The sequence below is a fragment of the Melozone crissalis genome, unplaced genomic scaffold, assembly GCF_028551555.1.
Source record: "Melozone crissalis strain CALT ecotype California unplaced genomic scaffold, PUWL_Pcris_2 ptg000016l_1, whole genome shotgun sequence".
NCBI lineage: Eukaryota > Metazoa > Chordata > Aves > Passeriformes > Passerellidae > Melozone > Melozone crissalis.
Window position 1 is genome coordinate 55,618,067 of NW_026535794.1, and position 17,274 is coordinate 55,635,340.

Sequence of the window (17,274 nt, forward strand, 5' to 3'; positions counted from 1 at the left end):
TAATTCTGATTGGAAGGTGTTTAGAAGCTGTGATTTTACAGGACATTAAATCTTGTTCTGCTCAGAGATGGAAGAACCTGTGTGAGTTTGATTTTTACATACATTGAAAAGTTTTATGCTGATAATGTGGGGCTGTGGTTTGAGTTACACAGTGTGAAAAGTGTTTGTCCTGGAAGTAGCTCATAATGATTTTTAATTTGACTGTTTATCTTGGACATCTTTTCCAACTTTGATGAATCCATGATCATATACATATATATATGTATATAGTAGTTTTGAGGAAGATCCTGGGATGCTTTGTGTGGTTTAGATTATTAAGGGAGGTTTTATGTGATTGCCTAGTTCTGCCCTTCTCACAGGTCTGTCAGGGGAATGATTTTCTAAACGAAGAACAGCTGTGTGGATGAATACAGTCATGTGAGATGTACTTTTTGTGAGGGTTTAGAAGGCAGTCAATGCTATAGTAATGACCATTTACAGTGAATCCTGACCCATCCGCTGGTGTAGATCATCATACTGAAAAGGTGTACCATGCAATGTGGCATTTCTCCATGTCTGGACATCAGCAAAGGTGCTGGTTTCCATTCAGGTGAGGTAGGGAAAATGAGAGTCAAAGCAGTTAACTTAGGAGACTTCTTCAATGAGGTGGAGAAGGGCTTCGTGAGCCACAGGCAGGAGCTGTTCACCCTGTTTCAGTCTCTGAGTGGCCCATAGCTCACCAGCCAAGCTGCTTCTCCATGCACATTTTCAGGAGCTGCACAGAGCTGGGAGCCAGCCAGTACCAAGTCATGGGAGAAGGCTTTGGCAAAGAGATTTAGCTGCCTCTGTTGTTCAGATCTAGCCACCCCTATCTAGACTATTATTTTGATAAACTGCATTACTAGGAGAAAGGTAAAAACCCCTTCACAGAAGATAGAGCCCAGTATATAGTGAACTCAATATACTTATCTTGGATATGCCTATTTAAAGGTTATGCTGTCCCTATGGATCCCAAAGATCACCAGTGACTTTCCTGTCCCAGGGTCTCACTTCATTATCATGTTTTGCTCTTAAATTCAATGGACAAGACTTGCCAAAGTTGGAGGTGAAAAATCTGTGGGGCAGGGTTCATCTCCTGTGTTCTAAGGATGAGGCTTAAAATTGTCTGGACTTTGACATCCTGCACAAAAGACCTAAATAAGAATTAATTTGCACAGCTTTCAATGGCTTTCATTACAGCAAGAAATAGGGGGTTATTTTTGTTGTTATTTGAAGCTTTGAGTGTCTGGTATGATTTGTCAATTCTGTTTAGGCAGGAGTTTCTGTTGGTCACTTTTCTAATAGGCATCTGTGATGCTGTCAGAAGATAAATGACACTGCTGGTGTAAAATCCAATAGAATTGTAAACAAATATATATATCTATCTTTGCAGTATATAAGAACATGTATATTACACAGATAATATGTATGTGTATTTATATTTATACTTATTTGCATTGCTTAGTCCTTTAGAATGTTGTAGTCATGGTCTTCTGTAGTGGCTGGAAGTAGTGTCAGTTGTTTTCTTTCACCTAGTTGTTTAGTTTTCTCCTGTGAAGCTGATAGGATAAAACCCAAACTCTCTTTAACCTTATTAAACACAAGGCCTGATCATGTGGTATACTTCAGGTATAGCCTCTCTGAGTCAATGACTGTTGCTGTAGAAAGACTAAAAAAACCAGCTACACAGTCAAAAACATGAGTAAGGTTGTGAAAAGTATTTAGCTAAAAATCTAAGTGCCGCTTACAAAATCACAAGCTTTCCTGTCAGTGGGTTTTATATCTGTCTTCCTGTCAGCAGGAGCTGGCATGTTAAACCCCATCTGAAGGAGGCCCCAAATCCAGTTTTGGTTTGTGGTTTTTGGGTTTTTTGAGAGGGAGCTTCCTGTGGCATTTCATCAAAACCAGAGACATTGAGCACAGCAGGAAGGAAGAGTGAGAAGTATTTCAGCTGGCTTTGTTGCAAGCTCTGGGGGTGAGCAGGAGACCACCTCTTCACTGTGGACCCCCCACCCAGGCAAGCTGCAGGGGATGCTGAGCCAGGCACATTCCTAGATGGCAGCGCTTTTGCAGCCTACCTTTGGGAGGAGGCCAGAAGTCCTGCACACGACTTCTGGCCATAACAATCTGCGGACACGGTGAATTCCACTTAGCAAGGGAAAAGGAGAAGTGCATTAAAAAACTGCTCTATAAAGTAGTGTAGTACATCATAAAGCCTTACAAATGATCTGCTAAAATTTTATTTTAAAGAAAGAAAAATATATTTTAAATAAGTCTGTTTCAATATCCAAGTGTGGTAGGTAATGGGTTATACTTTTCCATTTCAGCATTGTCCCTAGTTTTCAAGGTACTCATGATAGAAGGGTTTTTAGGGAAGATATCCTGATGCGCACTGTGTCTGAGTTTCTGAAAGACCAAAATCCCTGAACATATGTGTGTTTCAAGGAGGCATTTCCTGAGATTTCAGATTTGGCTTTGGTTGCTGGGGAATTTTATGTTGAGCTAAGATTTACAAATTCCAAGAAAATGTCCAGTGCCAAACTCATGATCATTGTTATTACCTTAATGTTATTCTTTGCACTTGAAAATTACTACCAGTGAAGGATGGAAAGGACAGAAGCATAGGGTAAGGCTTGATTTTATTGATTGTATTCCTCATTATGTATTTGGGTTTAGTGTATTTGAGTTTGAGGGGATGTGTTAAATTATTTGTAAGAGTTTTAGTTTACATTTTCAAACTTTATGTAATTGATGATACTTGAATTTATTTCCTGAACTCATTGTGAATTTAGGCATTTCATTGTAACACTATGAGTCAATAGCTGTGTTGCAGTTGAATACACCAATATCCATTATAACTGAAGCCTTATACACAGAAGTTCGTCTTACAGTATATCTGGGCATATATTATGCATGCTTTCACAAGCACCACTAGAAAAAAAAATTGGCTAATTTGTTTGATTTCTGCCTTTTGTTTCCTGTTTTTAATTTTTGGAACGGTATGTTATAAAAATATGTTTTTGTTGTCGAATAAAAATGTGTATAACTATTGGATTTGCATAGTAAGAGGGAGGGCTATAGGAGTGACTTCTCAAAGAAGCTGCTGGATGTCAGTCGACTCCATGACAGACCCGCTGCTGGTCAAGGCCAAGGCAGTCTGAGATGGTGATAACATATCTGCAATAGGATATTTAAGCAGGAAAAAAATTACCATGCAGAAGTAATTGTGGCCAGAGAAGAGTGAGAACATGTGAGAGAAGCAACTCTGCAGACACCAAAGTGCGTGGAGAAGGAGGGACAAGAAGTGCTCTAGATGCCAGAGCTGAGATTTCTGTGCAGCCCATGGTGAAGCGTGCCCCACACTGGAGCAAGTAGATGCCCAAATGGCTGTGACCCCATAGGAAACCCATGCTTGGTCAGTCTCCTGCCAGGGATCTGCAGACCCATGGAAAAAGGAGCCCACACTGGAGCAGGACTTGTGACCCTGTGGAGGATCTACAATTGTAGCAGACGGTTTGAAGGACTGCGCACAGGAGAAGGGACCCATGCAGGAGCAGTTGGTGAGGAACTGTAGCCCATGAGAAGGACTCATGTTGGAGAACTTCATAGAGAACATTCTCCTGTAGGAGGAACCCCATCCTGTAGCAGGGGAAGGACTTCTTTCCCTGAGCATGATGCCTTGAGAGGCTACCTAGAACAGAGGCTAGACAGTGTTGAAGGATTAAAGTAGGTATTTTGTTAAGAAGGCCTTCGAAGGATACACCTCGGGCAGTACAAGAGCCTGGCCATGGCTACACCCAGGATGGACGACAGGTCACACGTTTTCACACTTGTATAAGTTTTGATCCATTTATATATTGGGGTTAATTGTCCAATTACAGCTTCATATTATGAAGTCCCATCCTCCCAGATTGCTCTCCTCAATTCACTGTTTATAGTGTTTGGGCCTGAAGCTGCAATGGTGTCCTTGGTTCTCAGGCTAGAAAAGGATTGTTTTGTCAAACTAAACTGTGAAGAGAACTTGCTAACATTTTATATGAAGTTCAGAGTTATATACTAATGCAGTCCAGAATCTGGAAAATATGAAAGCTAAAACTTAAGGCATGAAACAGGACACAACAGCAGAAACAGCATGTGATGAGCTGACCATAACTCCCATTCCCCATCTCCCTGTGCTGCTCGGAGAGCAGGAGCTTGAGCCCAGCAAGGAGGGAAGGGTAGAGAGAAGGTTTTTTTAAGGTTTGTTTTACTTCTCATTATCCTTCTCTGATTTTGATTTGTAGTAAATTCAACTGACTTCCCCACTCGATAATTTCCCCACAGTTGAGTCTGTTTTGCTGGTGATGGTTATCAATGAGTGATCTTTCCCAGTCCTTATTCAAGACATCAACCGTATGTTGTATTTTCTCTCCCTTGCCCTGTTGAGGAGGGTAGTGATGTAGTGTCTTTGGTGAGCACCTGGCATCCAGCCAGGATCAAACCACTAGAGTATATCTCTGTAATAATTAAAAAACAATATCTGTGTTAATAGTGCATGCAGCCACAATTTAATAGTGTGAAATACATGTGTGATATATGTATACATGTATACATATGTCTACATGTGAAGTGAGATGAAGGAAAGCTTACCCCAGAGCCCTTTCTTCTCCCAATGATTTCCTTGTCTGTTTCTTCCCTGAGTTTTTGGAGAGCATGGACTCATACACACAAGAATGCACTCTTGTTATTAAGCTTATGATAATAATCCTATGAGGGAATAAAGAAGATTTAAAAAATACACATTCATCCACAATTCCTTCAAATAAAGGTGTAATCAAATGCAATACATTTGACAGATTTCAACAGCATATATATTTTGGATATACATGTCAGGGTATGAAGAATACAGGAACAGTGTATAATTCTGCACATTCTTGCTCTTGAGTCTTAAGTTTTCTAGATAATTAGATTATGTCTGAACAGGCATTTAATCAAATAAATTTTCTGCAGTTTTATAGAGAAAAACCTTTTTATGGGAATACTAAAGTCTTAATTACTTCTGAATTTAGCCTAATGTGTGTCAGAGATACTTTGTGTACTAGTTCATATGATTGCTTTTTAAATATATCACTGTGGAGTCAAATTGATTTTTCCCTTAGTTTTCATTTTACTATGTTTTTATATGTGGAACTTGGAGGACATGGTTTAGCACATAGAAGTTGTCTTCTGCTTGGTACTATATTGGTTTATTTGCTAGCCAGTGCAATGCTTTTAAAAGGCATGTCTTCAAAGTTTTATGAACAAAGGTTTTTGTCTTGATTGGCAAACTGATAGTACATTACTAAGGGATGATAAGATACTGCCTTTTTGTCATGCTTTGGTTTATGTGGATCATGGATTTTTCCCATTCTGTTCATAAGTATCCATTTTTTTGGTGGTCAATGGTGGTACATCTGGTTGGTGGCCAGTCATTAGTGGTGTTCCCCAGATCTCAATACTGGGACCTGTCCTGTTCAGTATGATGATCTGGATGAGGGGACTTGGGTGCTGTTCTGGTTTGAAAGCAGAACCAGCAAGAGACTCCAAGTCAGACATACAATTTATTAGGAAAAGGGAAAAAAAAAAATACATGCAATAGTACAAAAGAAAAATCACTGATAGAGTCAGAATACAACCTGACACCCTGCTAGTTAGGGTGGTGGTAGCAGTCCAGATGAAATGTTCTTGTTGAAGCAGTGATCCTGTAGAAAAGATCTGGTAGCTCTGTCCTCTGGAAACCAGTGGGTAAGGGCTGCTTGTGGTGTCCCAAAACCCAGATTATATCCAGCTGGGGATGTTTAGCTCCTCCCCCCTGGGCAGAACATCTCACAATGCACTGATATCATTCTGAGTCATGCTGTGGGTCCTTGATTGCCCATTAAACAGAAATGGCTGCCGGAGGGAGTGATCTCTGAGTCATGTGGCAAGACATTGAAGGGCTCATTAACAGGACATAAGAAAAAAAAACTATGCCCCTCCTGGTTTCAGCAGCTCTTGAGGATGAGAATAGAATACATCTTTATATTGTAACCTAGGACAAGTGCACCCTCAGTAAATTTGTGGATGACACCAGATTAGGAGGGAGTTTTGATCTGCTGGAGAGTAGGAAGGATTTGCATAGGGTTCTGGACAGGCTGGATTGATGGGCTGACATCAAGATCCAAGTCCTGTCCTTGGGTCACAACAACCACATGCATCACTACAGGCTGGGGGAAGAGTGGCTGGAAAACTGCCCAGAGGAAAATGGGCAGTGGGTGCTGGTTTGACAGTATCTGAACATGAGCCAGTGTGTCTTCAGGTGACCAAGAAAGCCGATGGCATCCTGAGCTATCCTGGGAATAATGTGGCCAGCAGGACTAGGAAAGTGATTGTCCTCCTGTACTCAGCATTGCTGAGGCCACATCTCAAATTGTGTCCATTTCTGGGCCCCTGATTACAAGAAAGGGCATGTCCAGAGAAGGATAACAAAGCTGTTTGAAGGGTCTGGAGCACATTTTATGAGAGGTGGCTGAGGGAGCTGTGGTTGTTTAGTCTGGAGAAAAGGAGTCTCAAGGGTGACCCTATTACACTCTACAACTACCTGGAAGGAGGTGAGGGTTGGACTCTTCTCTCAGGAAACCAGCAACAGGACAGGAGGAAATGCCTCAGGCTGTGCCAGAGAAGGTTCAGGTTGGACATCAGGAAGAATTTCTTCACAGTTGTTAAACATTAGAATGGACTGCCTATCGAGGTGGTAGAATGACCATCCCTACAGATGTTCAAGAAAAAACTGGATGTGGCACTTAGTGCCATGGTCTAGTCAACAAGGTGGCTTTTTGACCAAAGGTTGGACTTGATTATATCGGAGGTCTTTTTCAACCTTAATGGTTCTATGATTCTATGATTCTAAGTACTTTCCATAGTGGAGAAATGCATAGCTGTACATTAACACATATGGGAATGGGTCATAGAGTCAAGCCTGGCCAAACAGTGTAGTTGAAATGTGGCCATCCTCACAGTGAATGAGAGTCAGCTGACCTAACAGCTCTATGGGGACAATGAATCTTGGTGATGTTTCCTGTATTGTTTTCTTCAAAAAATTAAGTTCAGCAGTTCTCAGCAAGCAGGAAAAAGAAATATTTATCTGGCGTAGTACAGTGAAAGTCAATGTATGTCTAATTGGTCTGTTAAAATGAGAGTGTGGCAGCAAAGGAGGTGGAACTTCTCACTGTGGCACCAGATCCCCATTTCTCCTTACAGCTCCACCACATGCCCTGCACATCCCTTAAAAGATAGGAGGAACAAAAACATGATTGGTTTTGTTGACTGTTTCTGAAAATTGTTTCGGGGCCTAATCACTTGAGCTGAATGAACAATTTATGCTGTCTCTTCAGCTTCTGAGGTGCTATGCTTTAAAAATTTGCTTCAATAGCTTTTCACAAGTTAAGATAAAAGTTTATGAGTGAGAGAGAGTTGGAAGTATCTAGTAAATAGAAAAGTTTTTGTCTTTCCCTTTTTATTCAAATATTTCCTGTGTTGACTGGGATCAGTAAGATATCTGTAAAATAGGTTCCATCCAGGGATGAGAAGGAGAGGTAAGAGGCTTTAATTAATCATACAGAAATAGACATTTTCTCAAAATAAGGAGCAAATCCAAGATGTTTCAAGTCAGGGTTGCTGGGTTTCAGAGTGGGATGTGCCTACAGCATTTACTACTGAGATCATGGAATAGGACAGGAAATTTCTCCCTAATGCCAAAGGAAACTTCGTTCTCCTCTCTAGTTCTTTTTATGAAACAACTGTTGAGGTTCCCCAACCCCCTTTCAAGTTTATTTTCTGGTAATGAATCGAAGGATCAATTTATTATTATTAGTGTACAGATCGAGATGCCATATGAAGATTTGGTTGTGTGAATGTCAGCATACTCAGGGATGTAGTTTTGCTTGCTCGTTAAGCATTCGGATGGCGAGGGTCAATTGGTGAAACAGCAGTTCACAGAATTTATAGTGTGTGACATTCATATTTCTTGATGTGGCTTGTTAGGGGAATATCTATGTGTTGAAAATAAAGGAAGACCTTCAGTCCCTGTGACATCTTTAAAACAGACCTTTATGGTACACACAAAATATACTTTTATTCCATTTTATAATTTGATGTGATATCCAATATTCTTTAATCATTGCATTTAAGAGGTCAGATAAATGCTAGCTTCATTACAAGGTCTTGATGAGCAAGTCTGTATTGAGTCTATAACTCCCTCTCTGTAATACTTTTTCTATCAAGTAATGTTTAACTATATTAAATTACAGTTGCTATTGATGCTGATTTATCGTTGATTTGGCCTTCATGTGATTCACATTGTTACTTGCATTCCTCCTGTGTTTGGAAATTACTTACAAGAGAATAAATGTTTGAAGCTTGAGATCCAGAGCTGTTATGTTAAAAGAGTAAAGCCATCTTAATTTCTTTCCATCATGAATATCTTTTTCCTCCTTCTGATTCTGTCTCCCGCTTTGCTTTGGCAAGTGGAGAGTTATACACAGAAGAGCTTCTAACCACAAAGTGCTTGCTTGAAGTTGTCAAGTAAACTATATTTCCATAAAGTGGAACAAAACTCATGGGATTTTCACTCTGAGAGAAACTCCTTGAAATTCATACAAAAATATTTTCTAGACCCATGACTGCTTTGTCAGCTACAGCCACCTGTGCTAACTACTGCAGTCTACCTTGAGAGTTACTATCAGTAACAGGATGATTTTTTTCCCCAGCTTGCAATATATACTCACTGTTCACAAGGGACACTGTGGCTTTTCCGGGTGGCCTGATGCCACCACTGAGTGCTATCTCCACTGCCTAAGAAGCTGGCCTCAGAGAAGCAGTGCATCCTGACACTCTCAGTTCACAACTCTCCCTGTGCTTCCCCCCGTCCAATCCATGGGTTGTGCAGTGCTGAGAGAGTCCAGTACTGATGGCAGTAGTTGTTTGAAGGCTTAGTGCATTTGAAACTCATGAAAGAAGAAAAACCAAACCCCAAGGCTGCAGGGTCAGTTTGTGAGATACTGAGATTTCCAAGCAAAAGTGAATTTCTGTTGTCTTTGGCGTTGGCTGTGGATTGGAGTTGGGGAAGGTCTGTGCTGGCAAGTTCCAGCCCAGAAACATGGAGGAAATACTGTCTGCTCAGCTACCAGAGAGTACTGCTGAACAAAAACACAAAGCAGACATCAGACTGCTAGTTACCTGAAGAAAAAGAGAGGCTTAAAGGGCTTTTGAGGATGATAATCAGAGCAAATTCTATGAAGTATCTGAGGTAGATCAGACACATCATTTCAGTGATTTCAGATGATCTTGAATTCTTGCATAGTGCCAGTGGGTTCCCAGTCAGTAGTACACTAATCCTCTTTGTGTTCTTGCAGTTTTAAAATATCCTACAAAGCACTATTTTAGAGGAAAGTGTGGTATCTGTGGAATTTTGTATTAGAACAACTAAGCTGTATGTGCATGAGGGGCCCTCTAAGATTAAATTACTCTGAGCTGTACTTGTTGTCAGTCATAAGGAAACTCAGTCAGACCCAGAGTTTTTATTTGAAAAAAATCCCTAGTCTTTTATGACCTCAGGCATCTCTAATTGGACTACATATGTGGATAACTGTGACCACATTCGCTTGTACCTCAATTGCTGTGGAAAGAAAGTACATTAGTATATTGAGGAGGTGGCTGTTAAGTTAATTGGTACATCTTTATATCCTTAACGCCTGAAGGCAGGGAGAGACAGGGAGAGATAAGTAGGAGCAAAATAAAAATTTTGCTTTCCAAACCCTAGAGAAACCCATGAGCTGTTGATAGCACAACTGAAGGGCTTAGACCAAGATCATGAAGAGTGATTTGAAGGAATAATTTCAAACATCATCAAAGAGATGAGTCTTTATTTTAGGTTCCTGACATGTTTGTTCTACCCAGCTTTGCAAGCCATGTATGTAGAAAGCTGATTACCAGCTGTGAGCAGGCATATATTTTGTGATATCTCCCAAAAGTAAGAAGGTCTTAAAATGCAGGTCTATATAATTTTCCCGTTGTGTGGAACAAAACATCCAGATGTTCATCTAAATTCTCATTTGGGAAAGTATCCCTTCTCACAAAAAGTTCACATTGAAATTACTGAGGAATAAGTATGCCTTTTAGTCAGGGTCCATGATGAGAATAAAAAATTATACAAATTTAGCAAATTTTCCCAGTGCCCCGTGTAAGCCTCTACCTTTGGTGCAGGTCAGAGAATTTCCAAATAGCTAGTGGGGATAGTTATGAAGTCTATATAGTTATAAAGCCTATCCAGAGAGGATATAGTAGGTAGATGCATAGTACCTAACTTTTGAGACTTAGCATAGCATGAGGTGGACAGTGCAAGTAGTCCTCTCTTGTGATATTTTCTCAGGAAATTTATTTTAAGACTTCTTGGATGTTCATCTGTTGTTGATGTTCAGTTCATCTTGTACTGTTCATGATCCTCTGTAGTGTTAAGTGCACTGGTTCTCAGACAGGCACCATAGAACAAGAAAACTACTAACAACAAGAAAAGCAGTTACAAGAGTGTGTACTCTGACAACAGATGCAGGGTTCCTTGGAATTCACTCTTTGTTATTCTGATTGTGTATCCTTTGGAAAACAAGCAGCATCACAAAAAAAATATCTGAGCAAGTTAAGTAAATTTTCAGCATCTTCAAAACAGGAGTGTTCTGCCAACAATACAAGACTTCCAGGCCATTTTCTCATCAGTTCTGGAATGTATGCACTAGTACCCAGGATTTGCGAGGAGGATTTTTTCAGTTTAAATAACAGCAATATAAAAAGACTTTTTATTTGAGTATAGCTAAGGAAAGAGAAACTTAAACTGCTGATAAATGTGTTTTCTAGCAACTTGAGGTTTTTTCCCTTTTAAAAATATACAGATTATTTTAATAATTCATTAATGAAGTTTCAATGCCTTTCATTGGTGGTTTTAATCAAAAGTTCCTTAAGAAATAACAAGTAATCAGAACAGTTTTTAAAAGTATTGATAGTGGAGCCCTGGAAAATGTTAAAGATAGAACTCTGAAAAGGCTTTGTATTTTCTCAGATCACTGCACCTGCGTAAGCAGTATGATAAATGATATAATTGTTAGATGTGATGATTTTTTAGTAATTATATATAATTATTATATAATCATAAGAAGAAACATGAGAAACTATGTTGGAAATTTAAAGGGGGGCTATGTTTAGCTGAAATCTATGTATACAATAGAACAATATAAGTTTAATAATTAACATGAAGGTTATATAACAATAGAGTATAAAAACATGATCATCTCAAATGTATGATCAGAATCAGATTTGGGTTCTAATACCCCGATTCCCAGGGCTCTTAATAAAAGCACCACATATAATCGCTTATGTGATTATGTGTTTTTGAACACTAACAGCATGATGTGAACTCTAGCACAGATAGTCAGCAGTATTCAACACAATACATAAATTACCTTAAGTTCAGAGATTAATATCACGTTCTATTGAGAGCCACATCTGGAATATCCTTTTCACGTTTAGTATTGTTCTGTTGCATCTCCTTAGTGACGTTGCAGATACAGTGTCTACTTGTAGATTGTGCGCTTAGAGAAGCAAAGAGCAAACAGGTCATAAATGAGTGTTAGAATAGTTGAATTCACACCTTCTCTGTGAGAACATGGTGAATGCAAAATAACACAAATTACCTGTACTTACATGAATGTTTGCTTTTGCTGGTAGTCATAATATGGTAGAGCAGTTGTCAGATAGATAAAAGCCTGGTATTGGAGTACCAGTGTTGAAGGGCAGATAATGGGCTGGGGAAGATTACTTGAGGAGATGTTTTAGGCAAGGATCTTACAACCAGTCATGGGTGGAGATGAGTGGGGAGAAAATTGAAGAAGTGAAGTGATGACTCTGCATTGGTGCCAAGGCCAACATCAGTTCAGAGGAGTCATTCTACCTTTGGGGAAGAAATAAATGATGTTGGGAAAAATAAACCCCAAATATAATTATATGAACTGCCAGATCAGGCTCAGGAAGATGGAGGGTTTTGGTTGGACATAAGTGAGAGAGAGAGAATGGTCAGGTTGTACTGGCTAGCCAGTAAGTCATCCCATACCAGGTATGCAAAACTCACTTGGGGAAAAAAATGCATATGGGGTCTAATTTAAAAATGGTAAGTCAAGATGAGGCTGAGAAAGTTTCAATGTCTTGAACTTGTGTGTTTCATTGCTCATGTTATAATGATGAAGAACCTTTCTTTTCTGTGGTAAAGAACTTTGAGACACAGACTGTGAGCCAGCCTGAGCTTCATATTTCTCATAACCAGGTCAACATTTGCGATGAAGTCATAATACAGTTATTTGACTAATTATCTGATTATTTATCTGGTTGACTAAGAGTATGTAACACTCTGAAATGTTTCAGAAAGAAAGTTTTCCAGATAAAGCTTCACACTGTCATGTTGGAAGGGAAACAGCCAACCCTTTTGGTGATATTTTCTATGCAACCTAGGAACTGCTATGAAGCTCATGCAGTAAGCTGAGTTTTTCAAATGGGCTGTATAATCATAGAGAAGCATTGCTCATCAAAAACATGACCTAACATCCATCAGCAAGAAGTGGTGTCTGCAGTTTCTGTAAGCCTTGAAATGCACTGCTGTTCCCTATTTGTAAGATAAGACAGCACCAAACCTTCAGCCTCCTGGAACAGTGTGAAAATTGAGTTTAGAGAGCTGACCACCATAGGAAAGCACATAAAGAAACAATTTTCTCTCCCTCCAGAGCAGCACACTGAAATTGAAGCCTGAAGCTAAACAGTGAACGGTGAAGGAAAACCAAAATATTTGCTCATTAGTTGAGCTTCTCCATCTTAATCACAGAGCAAGGCAAGAAGTCATGGGAAAAGTTTTCTGGGTAGCCTTTAATTTATAAATCTGTGGGAGGCTGAACCAGTATGATGGAAGCCAAACTCATTTCTGCTGTTCCCTAGCATTGAAAAGTTTTATTATACACCATTACTAGAATCACTCAAGTTGGAAGGGACCCATAGGGATCACTAAATCCAATTCCCTGCCCTCATGGGACTCCTAATAAAACCATATAACCTAGAGCATTGTCCAGATACTTTCTGAGCTCAGACAGGTTTGGTGCCCTGACCACTTTCCTGGAGAGCCTGTTGCTGATTGACTACCCTCTCAGAGAATAACTTTTTCATACTCTTCACTCTGAATTTCAGTAATGTAGTATTAATGTTAATTACTAACTGGACAGTATGTAATGAAGCCAGAAAGTCATTCAAGTAAATTTTCCTGCATTCGTTAAAATGTTCCAAGCAAAAATAAGGAAAACCAGTGAATTCAACATTATCTTGTAATTTCCTTTTATGGCCAATAAAACCACCGGCATCTGCCTGCCAGCTGTCTGGTCTGTAAAGTCATCAATGTACAAAATGAAGAAGGAGTGCTCTTCTTCTGTTAATAGTATGAAGGTTCTCTCAATTATCCTGGTCTTTGGCATCTCTGAAGGGATATGGCCTTGAGGAGAGGAGACAGTTTCTTGGGTCTGTTTGGTCACTGTCACCATACTGGACAGCTATGTAATTAGAAACACTTCTTGACAGACCACAGGCTAGGCATTGATGGAAGAGAGTTCATCGTTTGCCCCAGTTAGCAAGGGACGTTTGAATGACCCAGAACTGAGAATGTTTTTGGTTGAAACAGGTGTGAAATTTTTCATTTGGTTATGCAGCTACCCAGACTTTGTGTTCTCTTGATCACTCTCACAGAACTGGAGAACCTTCCAGATTCCTGAGAGGAAAAGGCTAGTGAAAGGGATGTTTTGCCCATTAAGCACTTGTTTTCCATTTTGTGTTCGTTTTAGAGCAGAAAATCTATCACATATGTGGATGGTAGCTCTGTAATACTGAAGCTAGGTATTTGATTTGCTAAGCAGTGCCATCTTTCATATTTCCAGAAATGGAAGTCTACTAAAGATTGCAAGGAAACAAATCCATAGAGAAACTGAATGGGAAGGCCGCTCCTCTGGCATTTTAGTAGTATTGCAATAATGCCACTCCATTAGATATCTCAAGGTGTGCACTGATTTCCTCCTTACATTATTTTTGCTTCTCATGAAACCAGTGAAATACTGTCCAAGTCAGGTAAGAAAGATAGTATTTGATCTATCATTTTCTAGAAATATGTGCCCTGATTTGAACCATGATTTTGAAGCTAAACATCTGTAGAGCACTAATGTTGTGCTTAGGTCAGAATGTAAAAGACAGAGAGGCATTTCCTGGAGATGCCTGTAACCCAAGTGTGTGGTTCAAGAAGCTCCTTCCACTCGTTCTTGTTCCAGCTGAGAATGTAACTTTCAAGTGCATACTTGAAGTAACTCAGGAAATGTACATGAGCATGAGCTTTGCAAACTGCAGTAAATAGTGAAAATTGGTAAAATAAATTATATATTCTGTAGCAAAGAGATTGTCAGCTGCATGTCTGGAAATAAATTAATTTATAGAATGAGATCTCTAAAATTTAGGTATTTGTATTATAGCACATACCATAAGCACTATAGTTCAGGTGATGCGGTAATCAACAGTAGGGCCTAGAGAGGTATCCAACCCAGTCTAATTTAAACATCTGCATTTGGTCTGCTGAACTGTTCTCTACATCCTTTTACTACCATGGGAACAGTGACATATAAATCACATAGCAGTCACTTGCTATGTAGGCTTTTCAAAACAAGATTCCAGAGCTGAATCACACTCCTAAAGTTTAGCGAGATGAACTTGTCCACAGTGGCAGAGTATTAAACTGTTCCCTGATAATCTTGTAATGGGAATGTGCTTATCTGGAGCTAGGCACTTATTTTATGGAGCAATGAAACACTCCATTCACCAGAAGAATTTCTGTTGTAGTGGAGTCACCACTCAAGCAGTATAGGGCTGTTCTAAGATTTTTGCATTTGAATTACTGACTGTCCACAGTCAATGTTTAGCATGAGGACATGCTCATTCCTCTGCTTTATCTATGCCTTGTCTCACTAAAGGTTAGTATAAAAGTTAGGACCAGGGCAAGAGATCAGGGCACTGAATGTCACCAGAACCAGATTAACTTTCTCTTCTGCATCTGTGTGTCTCATGGTTTGGTCACTGTCTCCCAACACTGTTCTCTCCTCGTGGTACAGGTACCTGGAAAAACTACCTTAGAAAACCTACATTCTTGATCATTTGAAAGCTTTCTTTTAATAAAAGGAGGGAATAACTGAGTTATCCAAGGATTTGGGCTGACTCCCTGACTCGAATGTGTTTAGTCACACAGTATTTCCTCATGATCTGTCTCTTAGAGCAAGGTTCTTATCGCTGTCTTCTTCCCAATGCTGGTATGACTAATGTGAAATAAGGAAGTACAACACAGTGCTATGATGAGAAATATTTAATTTTCATAGTGTTTTATCATGTTGGTGTTTCTTAGCAATCTTCTTTTCCCCCCAAATCTGTAATCTCATGGTCTTTTTTGTTTTCTTGCAGGAGGAGCTGGGCATTGCTTGTGAGTTACTGGAGCCAGATTTCCTCAAGTGCAGTGTGGGATTTCCTTTCATGAGATCCAAATCTGGGGTAATTTTGTGATATTTGCATTTGCAGAATATTGGTCCATTTACCTGTGTCTCAAAGAGTGGCTGCAAAGCCAACTGCTCTGTTAAATGTCTGTGATTGATACTTTCTCTAGGTTGCTAAGCCAGATATCCAAGCCTTTCACAGTTACGGAGACTAGCTATCCTTTCTCCCACCAGACAGGGCCAATGACAGTGCTCTGGGCACTGCAGTAAAATGGCTTTGAAAAATGGTGCAAAAGTTGCAGCTTTAGAAAACTTACATATTTCCTCTGCAAAAAATTAGAAAAGGACTCTCTGTCTTACTTATGTTGCCTCTGTGAGTTTTTTGTCTTCTATCACATTAAAAAATCCAGATGGGTTCTTTCTGCCACTAAAATGATCTATATAAATGACCAACCCAGAAAGGTGAGAAAATGAGGAATAACTTAAGGATGACTTGAAAAAAATGAGTCTGAAATTTTTCAGAAAATTTCCATTTCAAAAGCAAATCCTTTCCATTTGAATTGATGTATCCTTTGACCCTATATAAAAGTTTTTATTTACTGTTTTTATAATTGACTCATTGGTGCTATTTTGAAAAAGTAAAAAATATTTTAAATGGAATTGAAAAAACACATGCGGTAGTAAAATATTATCTAGAATATAAGAATGCAAGCCATTGAAATTACAATGGATTTGGACACTGTTTCACTTGGCCAAAGTCTTGGAGTTAGGCAGAAAAATTACATGGAGAAGTAATCCACCAAAGTAAAATTCTTATTTCAAAATTAGCACCTGTTTTCACCCATTATGATGTGTGTCCTGAATGCTGCTTTAGCTTGAACCACTTGCTTCAAGACTCCAAGTGCAGGCCCGTGGCGTGGCCTTTATTCCTCCAAAAGATCTCTTAATCAACAAATAACATACAGACATAGTTTCAGGTAGTGATCCTCCTGCTCTGCAAGACTCATTCCCAGGCAGACAATCTCCTCAAGAAATATCTTTGAATGGCAATTCTAGTAAAGGTCGTCTCTTAATGAAGGAAAACCCAAACTCTATAGTATGTGAAGACAAACACAATTACTAAGACTTTAAAGGTTATTTGCAGTAGAAGTGCTCTTACACTTATCAAAATATGCCACTTTTGTAAAATTAGGCCCATAAAATATAAATAAAGTTTCAAAATAAATACATTTTGAAACAATATGCTGAGTCTCTAAATATCGCTTTTTCTTTGCGCAGTATGAGTTCAATGTGATCTTTGACACAAGCCATTTGACCGGGCAGGAAGAAACACTTACCTTCCTTGTTACTGCCCAAAGGTAAGGGAACCCTTATATGTCTAGGTGACTTGAATGTTCTTTGTTCCATGAAGTATGCATTACGTGTGTTTGACAATTACATGATATTAGCTGTAGATTCGAAAATTAGGTTAAATTACTGGAGCTAAATGCATGGATTTTGGTGATGCAGAGGAACTATGTATTGAAGCTTCCTGAAAAATGACATAGGATCATACATAGGTTTTCTTTGCCAGGCAGTTGCCATTCTGAAGAATCATTCTGTATTCTCTCAGTTGAAAGGCTCTTGTGTTTCAGTGGCTATCTCTTGGACCATGTATCAA

At 39.3% G+C, this 17,274-nt stretch overlaps 1 protein-coding gene across 2 annotated transcripts in view; it reads left to right on the forward strand.

Moving 5' to 3' along the window:
* Positions 1-17,274, forward strand: part of ITGA9 (integrin subunit alpha 9) — a 212,119-nt gene that overhangs the window by 130,341 nt on the left and 64,504 nt on the right. For both annotated transcript variants that reach the window (XM_054274023.1, XM_054274024.1), the window contains exons 19-20: positions 15,586-15,672; positions 16,893-16,972. In XM_054274023.1, the coding sequence (XP_054129998.1) occupies positions 15,586-15,672; positions 16,893-16,972 (167 nt within the window). The remainder of the gene's footprint in view (positions 1-15,585; positions 15,673-16,892; positions 16,973-17,274) is intronic.